Genomic DNA, 15,624 nt, shown 5'->3' on the forward strand with positions numbered 1-15,624 from the left:
CATTGGAGTATAATTGTTTTACAATGGTGTGTTAGTTTCTGCTTTATACAAAGTGAGTCAGTTATACATATACATATGTTCCCATATCTCCTCCCTCTTAGGTCTGCTTCCCTCCCACCCTCCCTCTCACACCCCTCTAGGTGATCACAAAGCACCGAGCTGATCTCCCTGTGCTATGCGGCTGCTTCCCACTAGCTATCTATTTTACGTTTCGTAGTGTATATATGTCCATGCCACTCTCTCACTTTGTCACAGCTTACCCTTCCCCCTTCCCATATCCTCAAGTCCATTCTCTAGTAGGACTGTGTCTTTCTTCCCGTCTTACCCCTAGTTTCGTCATGACCTTTTTTTTTCTTAGATTCCATATATATGTGTTAGCATATGGTATTTGTTTTTCTCTTTCTGACTTCACTCTGTATGACAGACTCTAGGTCCATCCACCTCACTACAAATATCTCAGTTTCGTTTCTTTTTATGGCTGAGTAATATTCCATTGTATATATGTGCAACATCTTTTTTTTTTTTTTTTTTTTCGGTACGCAGGCCTCTCACTGTTGTGGTCTCTCCCATTGCGGAGCATAGGCTCCAGACACGCAGGCTCAGCGGCCATGGCTCACGGGCCCAGCCGCTCCATGGCATGTGGGGTCTTCTTGGACCGGGGCACGAACCCGTGTCCCCTGCATCGGCAGGCGGACTCTCAACCACTGCGCCACCAGGGAAGCCCTGTGCCACATCTTCTTTATCCATTCATCCAATGATGGACACTTAGGTTGCTTCCATGTCCTGGCTATTGTAAATAGAGCTGCAGTGAACATTGTGGTACATGACTCTTTTTGAATTATGGTTTTCTCAGGGAATATGCCCAATAGTGGGATTGCTGGGTTGTATGATAGTTCTATTTTTAGTTTTTTAAGGAACCTCCATACTGTTCTCCATAGTGGCTGTATCAATTTACATTCCCACCAACAGTGCAAGAGGGTTCCCTTTTCTCCACACCCTCTCCAGCATTCATTGTTTCTAGATTTTTTGATCATGGCCATTCTGACTGGTGTGAGGTGATATCTCATTGTAGTTTTGATTTGCATTTCTCTAATGATTAATGTTGTTGAGCATTCTTTCATGTGTTTGTTAGAAATCTGTATATCTTCTTTGGAGAAATGTCTCTTTAGGTCTTCTGCCCATTTTTGGATTGGGTTTGTTTTATTGAGTTGCATGAGCTGCTTGTAAATCTTGAAGATTAATCCTTTGTCAGTTGCTTCATTTGCAAATATTTTCTCCCATTCTGAGGGTTGTCTTTTCATCTTGTTTATGGTTTCCTTTGCTGTGCAAAAGCTTTTAAGTTTCATTAGGTCCCATGTGTTTATTTTTGTTTTTATTTCCATTTCTCTAGGAGGTGGGTCAAAAAGGATCTTGCTGTGATTTATGTCATAGAGTGTTCTGCCTATGTTTTCCTCTAAGAGTTTGATAGTGGCTGGCCTTACATTTAGGTCTTTAATCCATTTTGAGTTTATTTTTGTGTATGGTGTTAGGGAGTGTTCTAATTTCACTCTTTTACATGTCCCTGTCCAGTTTTCCCAGCACCACTTATTGAAGAAACTGTCTTTTCTCCATTGTATATCCTTTCCTCCTTTTTCATAGATTAATTGACCATAGGTGCGTGGGTTTATCTCTGGGCTTTCTATCCTGTTCCATTGATCTATCTTTCTGTTTTTGTGCCAGTACCATACTGTCTTGATTACTGTAGCTTTGTAGTATAGTCTGAAGTCAGGGAGCCTGATTCCTCCAGCTCCATTTTTCGTTCTCAGGATTGCTTTGGCTCTTCGGGATCTTTTGTGTTTCCATACAAACTGTGAAGTTTTTTGTTCTAGTTCTGTGAAAAATGCCAGTGGTAGTTTGATAGGGATTGCATTGAATCTGTAGATTGCCTTGGGTAGTATAGTCATTTTCACAGTGTTGATTCTTCCTATCCAGGAGCATGGTATATCTCTCCATCTATTTGTATCATCTTTAATTTCTTTCATCAGTGTCTTATAATTTTCTGCATACAGGTCTTTTGTCTCCTTAGGTAGGTTTATTCCTAGATATTTTATTCTTTTTGTTGCAATGGTAAATGGGAGTGTTTTCTTAATTTCACTTTCAGATTTTTCATCATTAGTGTATAGGAATGCCAGAGATTTCTGTGCATTAATTTTGTATCCTGCTGCTTTACCAAATTCATTGATTAACTCTAGTAGTTTTCTGGTAGCATCTTTAGGATTCTCTATGTAGAGTATCATGTCATCTGCAAACAGTGACAGCTTTACTTCTTCTTTTCCAATTTGGATTCCTTTTATTTCTTTTTCTTCTCTGACTGCTGTGTCTAAAACTATGTTGAATAAGAGTGGTGAGAGTGGGCAACCTTGTCTTGTTCTTGATCTTAGTGGAAATGGTTTCAGTTTTTCACCACTGAGAATGATGTTGGCTGTGCGTTTCTCATATATGGCCTTTATTATGTTGAGGAAAGTTCCCTCTGTGCCCACTTTCTGCAGGGTTTTTGTCATAAATGGGTGTTGAATTTTGTCGAAAGCTTTCTCTGCATCTATTGAGATGATCATATGGTTTTTCTCCTTCAATTAGTTAATATGGTGTATCACGTTGATTGATTTGCGTATATTGAAGAATCCTTGTATTCCTGCAATAAACCCCACATGATCATCGTGTATGATCCTTTTAATGTGCTGTTGGATTCTGTTTGCTAGTATTTTGTTGAGGATTTTTGCATCTATGTTCATCAGTGATATTGGCCTGTAGTTTTCTTTCTTTGTGACATCTTTGTCTGGTTTTGGCATCAGGGTGATGGTGGCCTCGTAGAATGAGTTTGGGAGTATTCCTCCCTCTGCTATATTTTGGAAAGTTTGAGAAGGATAGGTGTTAGCTCTTCTCTAAATGTTTGATAGAATTTGCCTGTGAAGCCATCTGGTCCTGGGCTTTTGTTTGCTGGAAGATTTTTTTTTTTTTGCGGTACACAGGCCTCTTACTGTTGTGGCCTCTCCCATTGCGGAGCACAGGCTCCGGACGCGCAGGCCCAGTGACCATGGCTCACCGGCCCAGCCTCTCCGTGGCATGTAGGATCTTCCCGGACCAGGGCACGAACCCGTGTCCCCTGCATCGGCAGGGGGACTCTCACCCATTGCGCCACCAGGGAAGCCTTGCTGGAAGATTTTTAATCACAGTTTTAATTTCAGTGCTTGTGATTGGTCTGTTCATATTTTCTGTTTCTTCCTGGTTCAGTCTGGGTAGGTTGTGCATTTCTAAGAATTTGTCCATTTCTTCCAGGTTGTCCATTTTATTGGCATAGAGTTGCTTGTAGTAATCTCTCATCATCCTTTGTATTTCTGCAGTGTCAGCTGTTACTTCTCCTTTTTCATTTGTAATTCTATTGATTTGAGTCTTCTGCCTTTTTTTCTTGATGACTCTGGATAATGGTTTATCAATTTCGTTTATCTTCTCAAAGAACCCGCTTTTAGTTTTATTGATCTTTGTTATCGTTTCCTTCATTTCTTTTTCATTTATTTTTGATCTGATCTTTATGATTTCTTTCCTTTTGCTAACTTTGGGGTTTTTTTGTTCTTCTTTCTCTAATTGCTTTATGTGCAACGTTAGGTTGTTTATTTGAGATGTTTCCTGTTTCTTAAGGTAGGATTGTATTGGTATAAACTTCCCTCTTAGAACTGCTTTTGCTGCATCCCATAGGTTTTGGGTCGTTGTGTCTCCACTGTCATTTGTTTCTAGGTATTTTTTTATTTCCTCTTTGATTTCTTCAGTGATCACTTCTTTATTAAGTAGTGTATTGTTTAGCCTCCATGTGTTTGTATTTTTTACACATCTTTTCCTGTAATTGATATCTAATCCCATAGCGTTGTGGTCAAAATCACTGCTCTTACCAAGAATCAGCCTTTAAAAAAAAAAAGTTCCTTGGGTTGATGCAAGTCCTTGATTAATCTTCAGTTTGGAAAATGTTAATTCTGACAGTTTTGTCAATTTTTTTCTTCTTTGCAGTAGCAGCATTTGGAGTCCCTTACTTTGCCATTTTCATTGATATCAGTGATACATACCATTTAATAATTTTCATTTTGTTTGGTTGTGTATAGAAATACAATTAACTTTTGTATATTGAAGGTTCAGTAACCTCACTAAACTTATGGTAAGTACTTTTTCTTTCCATGGATTGTGGAAATCCTGTTAATGGTGCAGTTGTGGCAACTTTGAGTGTTTTACAACTGTCATTTTTTCCTTTTAGTCATTTTTAGTTTTTATTCCCAAAGCAAGTAGCAGGTTTTTAAAATATTGTTGTATATCTATTTATACCAATGAAGTTGAACATTTATAGGTGAAATACAGCATTTCTCTTTAGTAACTCTCTGTTAATGGCTTAAAATATTCAAGTGATTGAATTATGCAAGACTTGAATTAACTTGTCCACCATGTCCCCAAGATTTCTTTGTTGTTGTTTTGTGTTGTTTTTGTATGTATGTTTTAATATTATAGGATATCAAGGTGGAAATGATTCAGAAGCTTCAGGGTCATCCAGAAGAGGAGGAAGAGGTAGTTTCCCAGGTTGCCATGGAGGATTTGGCCTTGGAAGTCCAAGTTAGTGGTGGCTTGCAAATAGTGTGTTCATTTATTATGAAAGAAATGATAAAAAATAATACTTATCATATAAGGTTGTTATGATGATTATAGAATAGTTAAGCATAGTGGTTGGTACATAATCACTTATATTGTATAAAATATTATTTTTTAGGCACATGTAATTCCTTACAGGTTAAGTGGGAATATATGAATCTTTTTAGCAGTGTGTGTGACTCAATTCTTTAATATTACAGACTGTGAAGCATTTTAGAGCTTTGATAAAGATGGCTGACCTTATAAATAGGTGGCCTGCTCTATGGCTCTGCCTCCCATTATACCTCTTTTACACCAATGTGGCTTTCTACCTAAATTCTACCAGTCGTCATTCCTTGGTGCTGAGGTATTGTTTTCTGAAGTCACTGTTGGAATGCATGTGTCTCTTAACAGAGGAGGACAGAATAGTGGAAGCTAAAAGCATAAATTGTAATAATGAAAACATAAATTGTAATAATGATTTAATAGATGTGTAACGGATTAGTGAATTGTCACTTTTAAAAAAGTGAAGGGATCTGGAGGGTTGCTGTTCAGGACTGATAAAGTTTGATTTGGGAACTGTGGGTGCAAGGGGTGCTTTTCTGGAGAATAAGCAGTGTGATTATGTAATGTGAAATTTCTGGGGGCAGTAACCGTGCTATTTTTCAGAGGTAATTTAACTTTTGCTTGTATCATATTTTGGTGTAGTATTGACCCTAACTACTTTTATAAAATAATTTTAATAAAATAAAAATTTTGAGGAAGTAATTTGTAATTGAAGGAAATAATTTGTGGAGAAATCCTTTTGTGTGCTTCTTAGAAAAATACTGTAATTCCTGTTAAATTTAAATTATTTTATTCTGTACCTTTTTAACTTATGGCACCATAAGGTGATTTTTTTCTCTTTGCTGCATGATTTAAAAGCTTCTTAAAAGTAACATAATCTAAATTTATTATCTGTAAATCTAGATAGCAAATATGAACAAGATGAGGGGACCCAGCACACTGGTGGCATTTTTGGCTTTAGAAGATCAGCATTAAGTGGTGTAGGTGAGAAATAGAATTTATTACTGAATATTAATCATTCACATTTGCTTTTAGCTCTAGGATTAATAAACCTAATATATATGTTTAAGTGTACTAGATTGGCTCATGATTTTCTCTGCTTTTTAGATTTGTAGGCAAAAATACATGGACAGTTTTGCCTCCCTTATAAAGTTTGTGCTCTGTGAATTATTTATTCTCTCTTATCTACCAGTTAATTTGAGTTATAAATTATACTTTTAATTGGAAGAAGGAAAGTGAAGTTTGCTTTGATTTCAAAGAAAGAATTCTGAGTTAGGGGATTTGAGGAGAAAGTGAAAAAAAAGCATAATTATTGGTGAAAAATGTTCAAATGTGGATAAATAAACTGTGGTACTAAAAAGAAATGAGCTATTAAGGTATGAAAAGACATAGAGGAACCTTAAATATGTATTACTGAGTGAAAGAAGCCAATCTGAAAAGGCTACCTACTGTATGATTCCAACTATATGACATTCAGGAAAAGGCAAAACTATAAGAAGAAGGGTGAAAAAAATAGGTGGTTGCTAGGGATTGGGGGAAGGGATGAATAGGCAGAGTGCTGAGGACTTTTAGGGCAGTGAAGTTACTTTGTATGATACTGTAATGGTGGAGACATGCCATTATACATTTGTCCAAACATAAAGAATGTATAATACCAGGAGTGAACTGTAATGTAAATGATGGACTTTGGGTGATGATGATATGTCAGTGTAGGTACATCAATTGTAACAAATTACCTCTTTGGTGGAGGATGTTGATAATGGGGGGAGGCTATGCAGGTGTGGGGATAGGAGGTATATGGGACATCTCTGTACTTTCTGCTTAATTTTTCTGTGAACCTAAAACTGCCCTAAAAAAATGAAGTCTTTAAACAAAATGTTCAAATGAGAAAAAGGTTTAAGTATAGAATTAAGAGATGGGTGGATTAAGGGACTAGAATCCTGAGTAATTACTCAATATTTGAAAAGAAATAGCTATATGGTTTATGTGCTTGAGGAGGAGCTGTGATTTCTCTAAATCTTCTGTAAAACAATGCCTTACAGGTAAGGGTGACACTTATCAAAGCAGAAGTGGCTGTGGAAGTGGACGAGGTGAGTTCTTATCTGGTTTACCTATAAGTGGTTAAAATTACTGCAATCCAAGCTTAATTTTTGAAGTTAAAGGTAACTGTTGTTGCTTTTATACACTTTGTGGAGTGTGCATTTGCACAGCCAGTTTTGGGGAGTTGTTTACTACTTACTACTCTTTAATCCAACGATTCCGTTATAGGAATTACATACTGTAGGTGTATTTGCTCAATACATGTAAAAGTGTGTTCACTGAAGCTTCATTTATAATAAGTAAAAACTGAAAATCACCTAAAAATTCATCAGTCTGTTTACTAAATGATATAACCATAAAATGGGAGATACCGTGCAGATGTTAAAGATTGAGATGTAATCTATCTGTATAAATTCTTGTTAAAATAGTGTTTTTTCTTATGAGATAGTTATTTGGCTTGGTATAGGGGATAAAGTTCAGTATAGATGATTTTATACTATGAAAAAATTTTTCAGAGTTAAAAATATTTAAATGTCACATAAAAGTTGAAATGTTTTCCAGACTAGTAAAACCATAAAGCTTGTTCGATGTCTCTGAAAAATTCTTAGTGATCATTATTAGTCCCCACTTCCTTCCTTTGTATTCTTGGATTCTTCACTGTAGAAAAAGATTATTAATGGCTAAACTGTATCTTCTACAAATGCTCAGATGTTGTTTGAAGAAGAATTTCAAGACCTGTGGGCATACAGGACAAGAAAATTAGCTCACATGTAAAGATGCTATATCTAGTTAGCCTTTCAAATCTAATGCAGTCCTTGTTCTTTTTTTGGTGATAGTACCTGAAAGTGGCACAATAGATGACTCCTTGTCTAAAGATCAGAAAGATAGTGTATAGAAAAGAGTCAACACGGCAGACCTGACTGCTGTTCTTTGAAAGTCCTGCTTATAAGGTTGGCTCTTACCTGGCTTCTGAGAACTTGGATTTAAGGAGGGTTCTCACCACTCTTAACTGGTGTGAGTGGCTCATTGTGCCTAAACAGTTTGTACAACTGTGTGGTTTATGCTGAATACCTGCTTTTCTTCTGGGAGTCTGGAAGTTTGGTACATGCCAGGCAGAAGGTTCCTGCGTTATCAGTACCTCATAAGAACCCTGGGTATTGAATCTCTAATGGGCTTCTCTGGTAAACAGCATTTCCAACATGTTGTCACAACTTGTCCTGTGTGATACCAGTGGGAGAGACTCTTGAAAGCTTGTGCCTGGTTTTCTCTGGACTTTTCCCCATACACCTTTTTCCTTTGCTGATTTTGCTCCCTATCCTTTCTATGTAATAAGTCACAGTCATGGTTGTGACTGTATTCTGAGTCCTAGCAAATCATAGAACCTATGGGTTGTAGTGGGGACATCCCAACAAAGATGTATTTTTAGTTCCTTTTAGAAAATATATTCCTTTGCTGAGGAATATAGGGATTAGGGAAGAGGCATACAGTTTAAACAAAAGAATACTAATATGTTATAACAGTGTAATCTGCATAAAATCAGCATGTTGAATGCTAAGGAAACAAAATGTTCAGGGTTCTATTTATCTTAATTGTCTCAAGTATTATTTGTACGAAGGGACTTTATGCATTTTTAGAACTTTTTCTCTTTGAAGATAAGCAATGAAAAGAAAGATGTGCATAGTCTTGTATCTTGTATCTTGACTGTATCGTGTGGATTTCTTTAATAGGTGGTTACAAAGGTTTAAATGAAGAAGTAATTACAGGCTCTGGAAAGAGTAAGTTTTACTTTAGATAAGGTATTTGATTTTTATAGTGAGCATTCTTTTACCCCTCGATTTTTAAAAACATTTATCTGTTTTTTGATTTGATTCCTTTTAAGATTCTTGGAAGTCAGAAGCTGAAGGAAGAGGAAGTGGTGACGCTCAAGGTATATTAATTTTTGTGTGATCCACATGAGTGTATATTGCATTTTAATACAAATACAGAATATTTAAAAACAGGTAACTTTTTAAAATTTGAAGTGAAACTTTAATGGTAAACATTGGGAATTACTACAGTATTTAAAATTTGAGTTTGTCAGTTTTTGTATGTTTTCCCTCTTATTTTTATTCTAGTCCTTGTAATGTAAATTTTCTTTTTAAATTCTAAGGACCAAAAGTGACCTACATACCACCTCCTCCACCTGAGGATGAGGACTCCATCTTTGCACATTATCAGACAGGCATAAACTTTGACAAATATGATAATATTCTTGTAGAAGTATCTGGACATGATGTACCACCAGCAATTCTGGTCAGTGTAATAATTGTTTCTATAATGACTGTTTAGCAAACTTCGGTTTTTAAAAATTTGGTACATTTCTTTAAGTTGGTATTAAAGACTACAAAAATTTCATCTTATTCTCTAATGTCTTAGGTTGGAAATTTAGAACCATGACTACCATCTACGTTAGAATTAATTGCTATGTTGAAAGGGAGGGTACTATACTTCCTCCCCACCTCCCCAGACCAGGATGAGAACTTTATTTAAATTTACTAAAAAGGATACTTTTCCTAGAGATCAAGATTTCTGCTTCCTAAGTGTGTGAGAAAGTGTGTCTTAGGGGAGTGGTTTTCTAAGGAGTGGGGAGCCCAGAGTCCCTTGTTGGTAATGAACCATTTTTACTGATTTAGAGTTATTTGTATCTCACAGGTTTTAAGGGGACAGAAAAGAGTTTCTAGAACCACTGTCTATACGGAATATTCCTTAATTCTATCAAGTAATAACATACAGGTTCTGGATATTACTTTTGAGTGGGGGCATATTTGTAAAGTTAATGTAGTATATAAAGTGGAATTAACAACTTGAAACTAATTCAAATAGAATATGTTTATGGAATGACCTGTATATGATATATGGAATTTAATCACTGCCACCTGCTTTTTTTTAGACTTTTGAAGAAGCTAATCTTTGTCAGACACTGAATAGCAACATTGCTAAAGCTGGTTATACTAAGCTTACTCCTGTGCAAAAATACAGTATTCCTATTATACTAGGAGGAAGAGATTTGATGGCTTGTGCTCAGACAGGGTCTGGAAAGACTGTAAGTCACTTTCTTGCATGTATTCTGCCCCATATTCAAACTGCTACTTTTTGAACTTTGGTTCTTCCCAAGTAGAAGATTTCAGTGAACTGTCATAAATATTCATGTGTGTTTGCTTCTGATTTCTGGTTTTATTGAGGTTTGTGTGCTTCTGAAGAAAGAATTTTGAACTATTTCCAGAGTAGTTCATAGATTTTTAATCTCTAAGTGTGTTCAGCTCTTGCTGTACAACATGATATCTAAAACAAAATGATTGAAGGCCAAAGCACCAAAGTTCATAAGCCACAGAGAAAGGTAAAAAATAATTTATGTAATACAGCTGATACAGTTTTGGAGTCAAGAGAATGAGAAATAGCTGTAGGTATTGTACCTGGTCCTTAGTATGAAGTGACCTCAGGTTATGCTAATTCTAAAAGAACTCTGATGGGACCAGGTTGGTCTTAGGACTAAACTGTGGGGTTTGTCTATTAAATAGGGTTCCATGAGATGAGTATTAAAGACTGTCATTTCCAGGATCATAGACTCTTGGTTCATACTGTATTAGTCTTAAAAAGCCTCCATAGTAGGGTTGAAGGGAAAATAAGTGAGTTGTATAATACAGCAGCTGTTGTGTGACTTAAATGTGGTTTTGGAGGTAGATTTCAGTGTCTTATTTGTTTAATCAGAAAACTATAGCACAAAGTTTCTTGCCACATGTAACTTTAATAAGGGTGATATGTTTAGTAATCCAAATGAATGATTTCCCAAGTTTTGCTCTTCTTGTGGACCACTTTTGTCATGCATTCTGATAATTTTATTTCTACCCCAAAAGGAGTCATGCAATGCTGCATGCTGCATTAACCTCTAAAAATAAGTTTATTTAGAATCTATGGCTGTGCTTTTTAAAAAAAGAACAAAAGATATTTTCATAGCGTAGATTAACATTATCAGACATTTTATATTGTATAATATGAGCATGAAGACCTAAATGTTAAAAACTCATGGAAATAAAAATAAGTTTTCCTTTCTCATCTTAAATTTACCAAAAAGATGAAAGAAGAAGCTAAAAGATATAAAGACATGAGGAATAGGTTCTCATAGGGAGAAGGATGATGCACTATACATTTGTAAATTATGGAATTTAACTTCTAGGCAGCTTTTCTCTTGCCAATTTTGGCTCGTATGATGCGTGATGAAGTAACTGCCAGTCATTTTAAAGAGCTGCAGGAACCAGAGTGTATTATTGTCGCACCAACTCGAGAATTGATCAGTCAGATCTATTTGGAAGCCAGAAAATTTTCTTTTGGGTAAGTACATCTAGAATGCCACTCACAAACAAGTTTTTCTTTAGAGAATTTTCTTACTTATTTTGGGAAGAACGCAGTGCATGAATAAGAATGCACTCATGTAATTGATTGAAGTTTACTTTTTCATAATCTTGTTTATGGAATCTTTATTTTAAAAAGAAACATTCTTTTTAAAAATTAGGTGATAATAGAAATAGATAAGACAATAGTGAACATATTGGTGTGTCTTCTGGTAGTTGTTAAATGTATGTTTAAAAAATGAACTTAGGGTGTTCCTAATAATTTTATGTTCTTTTACACGTAACTTAATAAAATGGATAACTGCTTATTTAACAATCAGACCTAATTTTTAATGACTTTAAGATTGCCCATGTGTATGTATTTTATTTCTCTCTTTTGGGGGATTTAGGTTGTTTCTAATTTGGAGCTACTATAAATAAAAATAATTCTTGCTGTAATGAACAGCTTGCTGTATAAATTTTTTCTACTTTTATGTTTTAAGTATTTTGTTAGAGTAGATTTTTATAAATTTAATGTTAAAGAGTATGGACTTATTTTAAAGCTTGCCTTCTACCAGCAGTATATGAGAATGCCAATTTCACTACACACTTTGCCAGTATTTGGTATTGTATTAGTTATCTGTTGCTGCTTACCTTAAAACCTAGTTGCTCAAAACAGTAAATATTATCGGGCTTCCCTGGTGGCACAGTGGTTGAGAGTCCGCCTGCCGATGCAGGGGACACGGGTTCGTGCCCTGGTCTGGGAAGATCCCACATGCCGTGGAGCGGCTAGTCCCGTGAGCCATGGCTGCTGAGCCTGCGCGTCTGGAGCCTGTGCTCTGCAACGGGAGAGGCCACAACAGTGAGAGGCCCGCGTACCGTAAAACAAAACAAAACAAAAAGACAATAAATATTATCTTACAGTTTCTGAGGGTTAGGAATGGGGGAACAGTTTAGCTGGGTGTTTCTGACTTGGGATCACTTATGAGGTTGCAGACAAGATGTCAGCTAGGATTGCAGTCATCTGAAGGTTTGACTGGATCTCTGTGTAAGGATGCTTGATTGTCCTTAGGAAATGACAAGTGGCTTCCTTTAGATTGAGTGGTCAATGGGAAAGAGCAAGGAGGAGGTTGCTACGGCTTTTATAAAACAGTTGCAGTCACTTTGGCCATATTCTTTTTGTTACTAAGCAAGTCAGTAAGTCTAGCGCATACTCAGGACTGGCTATATAATTTGCTAGAACTAGTGCAAAATGAAAATGCAGGGTCCTTTGTTAAAAAATTATGAATTTTAAGCAGCAAATGTAGAGCATTAAACCAAGCACAGGGCTCCTCTAAGCTTGGGACCCTGTATAACTGCACAGGTTGTACACCTATGAAGCCAGCCTTGTACACACCTATGGGGGAGCGGAGTTAGGATCTATATTTAAAGGAAGGAGTATTGAAGAATTTGTGTACATATTTTAAAACCACCACAGGTATCTTCCTTTTTTTTTTCCCATTTATTTGGTTATTGAGAGGTTGAACGCTTTATACATTTTCTTTTGTGAATTATGTATTTGTTATCTACCAGTTTATCTATTGGGATATTAGTGTTTTTCTTTACAATTTTTTAGAGTTTTCTCTGTATAGAAGCTTCACCTTTTATTTTGTATTTAAAATGAGAGTTTATTTAAAATGAGAGTAGAAAAAATTAAGATTATTAAAATCCCTTTAATGTCAAGCTTGACAGATCTTTTGGAAAAAGTAGGTGTACATTGCTTATACCAGTGTTTATTTCTTGCTGATCCCCATGTAGTATGTTGCTCTTCAGTCTTTTATTTTTACTTTTTTAAAAAGCTTTTCCAGTACATTTAAAAATTTTATTTATTTATTTATTTATTTTTGGCTGTGTTGGGTCTTCATTGCTGCGCGCGAGCTTTCTCTAGTTGTGGCGAGCGGGGGCTACTCTTTGTTGTGGTCTGTGGGCTTCTTATTGCGGTGGCTTCTCTTTTTGCGGAGCATGGACTCCAGGCACGCAGGCTCCAGTAGTTGTGGTGCGTGGGCCCTAGAGCGCAGGCTCAGTAGTTGTGCTGCATGGGCTTAGTTGCTCTGTGGCCTGTGGGATCTTCCTGGACCAGGGCTCAAACCCGTGTCCCCTGCATTGGTAGGCAGGTTCTTAACCACTGCACCACCAGGGAAGTCCCAACTTCAGGCTTTTAAATCAAGTAAAAGATAACATTTTTCTTTTTTAAAAAATGAAAGCATATGTATGATAAATTCAGATAATTATGCACAAAATGAATATTAGTACATGGATATTTGTTGGAACATTTTTGTGGCAAAAAACTGAAAAGTATCAATGTTTATCTTTAATTCTCCTCTTCAGAGTTTACACACTATTAACAGTTTATGTGAATTATTGGAGAAATAGCTGGTGCACATGTATGCACTTTAATTCTCTCAACAAATGGTGGCATACTAAGCTTGTTGTTACCCTGTTTTTTAAAAATGGTGTATGTTGGTGCTAATGCTTACTCTAGAACTGTACTCCTTTTTATGAATGCACAGTATTCCTTTTTATGGGTGGGCTATAATTTTAAGTCTTTTATTGTTAGACAATTAGATAGGTTTCAATCTTTTTTTTTTAGTTTCTGCTTTATAACAAAGTGAATCAGTTATACATATACATCTGTTAGTTTCAATCTTTTGATACTAAAAATAGTGTTAGTAGTGAATATTATTTTACAGTCATCTTTACCCGTATGTGGGGACATATCTGAAGGGAAAATTCCTAGATGTGAATTTATTGGGAAAAAGATATGTTTTAAAATTTTAATAGAGACTAAAATTGTGAAAGGTGTTATATCAGTTTATCCTCCTGAGTGCCAGTTTCCCTACGCCCTGGCTAACATGGTATTATCACACTTGAGGGAGAATGTTGTTAGTCTTCATTTATTTTGCTTTTAAAAGTATGTTGAACTTAAAGTGTTTAAGAACCTTTGTATTTTTTTATGAACCATTTGTTCATGTTTTTGGCTTATTGCCTGAGTGCTGGTCATGTTTATCATTGTTTTTGAAGAGCCCTTTATCAGACAGGTTGCAAATATTTTTTTCTCACAGCTTTTCAGCTTCTTTCTGGGAAGAATTTAATTTTTTTTAAAGAATGTTGAATGTATTAGCTTTTCCTTTATGGATTTCATTTTACATCTTGTTAGAAACAAATGGCTAATTTTCAAGTAACTAGAAAGTGACATTTACTTTTATTGTTAATAGGACTTGTGTAAGAGCTGTTGTTACATATGGGGGAACCCAGTTGGGGCATTCCATTCGACAAATAGTACAAGGCTGTAATATATTATGTGCTACTCCTGGGAGACTGCTGGATATCATAGGTAAAGAAAAGGTAGGCTCTAGAGGGATAACATAGTTGTGGTATTGATTAATAATTTTTTTTGTTTGGGGAAGAGAGAGATTGGTATAAAGATACATACATTTATTACAGCACCATTTATAAGGCCCCCATCAGATGCTTTGAATGCCTTCTCATATAAATCTTAAAATAATGAAAATAGGAGGTAAATAGTATTTTCCATTTTATACTTGGGAAAACAAACTTAGTGAGATTATGTAATTTATTTTAAACCTCTCAGTTAGCTCTAGTAAGTGATAGAGCTAGGGTTAGAATCTGGATCTGATTCCAGAATCTGTATCCTATACCCCACTACACTGGGAGAGAAATGCAATAAGTGCTTTTATCTAGTTTCATATATGTCTTGATGAAATAAATTTTTTTTTCCTGAAAGAAAGCCTTTGTGGCATCAGTAATTTTGTCTTCTGTTTTAGGTGTGGGAGTGATATTATCCAGGACTGTTAATTTTCTGTCTTCAGAAAGAGATTTTAGGGCTATGTATTTCTTTTTGGTATTCACATACCACAGTATATTACATCTCTGTATCAATATTTTCAGTTCACTTTCATGACCCTGATTTGCTTTTTTAAGGCCCTTCTCTAAAGGGATTATTCAAAACATGCTTTTTCTGCGTAAAGGGACTTTTCTTAGGATACTTACTAAGAGTATCCAGAGAAATCCACCTTGATTAAACATCTTCCCTGGGGTACCAAAATAACTTGTTTTCTTTTTGCAAATGTGTGCTTCTGTTTTTAGCACTAAGTATCCATGATAGGTAAGAAAAGTTTCCCAGTTGTTCCTGAGTGATTAGAGAATGGGGGATTTATTAAGGGTTTAAAGGAGTTAGAAGTAAGTTTAGCAGTTATAAGACATTTGAATATGTCATGCTATTAAGAAATTTTATTTCTTACATTAAAGAGTCTGACTTTATCAGATAATATAGTCTAGATCTGTGCTGTCCAATACAGTAGTCACTAGCTACATGTGGCTATTTAAATTTCAAAGTGATATAAAATTAAAAATTCATTTCTTCAGGCACACTAGCCACATTTCAAGTGCTTATTAGCTGCATGTGGCTACTGGCTAAGAGTGAAGATGCAGAATTTTTAAGTAATTA

At 35.7% G+C, this 15,624-nt stretch overlaps 1 protein-coding gene across 3 annotated transcripts in view; it reads left to right on the plus strand.

The window, feature by feature from the left end:
- The window catches only part of DDX4 (DEAD-box helicase 4), a gene marked incomplete at both ends in the record, with an annotated part of 70,298 nt that overhangs the window by 38,599 nt on the left and 16,075 nt on the right, over positions 1–15,624 (plus strand). For 2 of the 3 annotated variants that reach the window (XM_081233005.1, XM_081233004.1), the window contains 9 exons: positions 4,528–4,633; positions 5,618–5,694; positions 6,753–6,800; positions 8,478–8,525; positions 8,630–8,677; positions 8,900–9,042; positions 9,680–9,832; positions 10,964–11,118; positions 14,372–14,501. In XM_081233005.1, coding sequence (XP_081089131.1) covers positions 4,528–4,633; positions 5,618–5,694; positions 6,753–6,800; positions 8,478–8,525; positions 8,630–8,677; positions 8,900–9,042; positions 9,680–9,832; positions 10,964–11,118; positions 14,372–14,501 — 908 coding nt within the window. The remainder of the gene's footprint in view (positions 1–4,527; positions 4,634–5,617; positions 5,695–6,752; positions 6,801–8,477; positions 8,526–8,629; positions 8,678–8,899; positions 9,043–9,679; positions 9,833–10,963; positions 11,119–14,371; positions 14,502–15,624) is intronic. The other variant, XM_081233006.1, reaches the window with a different exon arrangement.

Source organism: Mesoplodon bidens (assembly GCF_964165515.1).
Source record: "Mesoplodon bidens genome assembly, chromosome: 4".
Taxonomy (NCBI): domain Eukaryota; kingdom Metazoa; phylum Chordata; class Mammalia; order Artiodactyla; family Ziphiidae; genus Mesoplodon; species Mesoplodon bidens.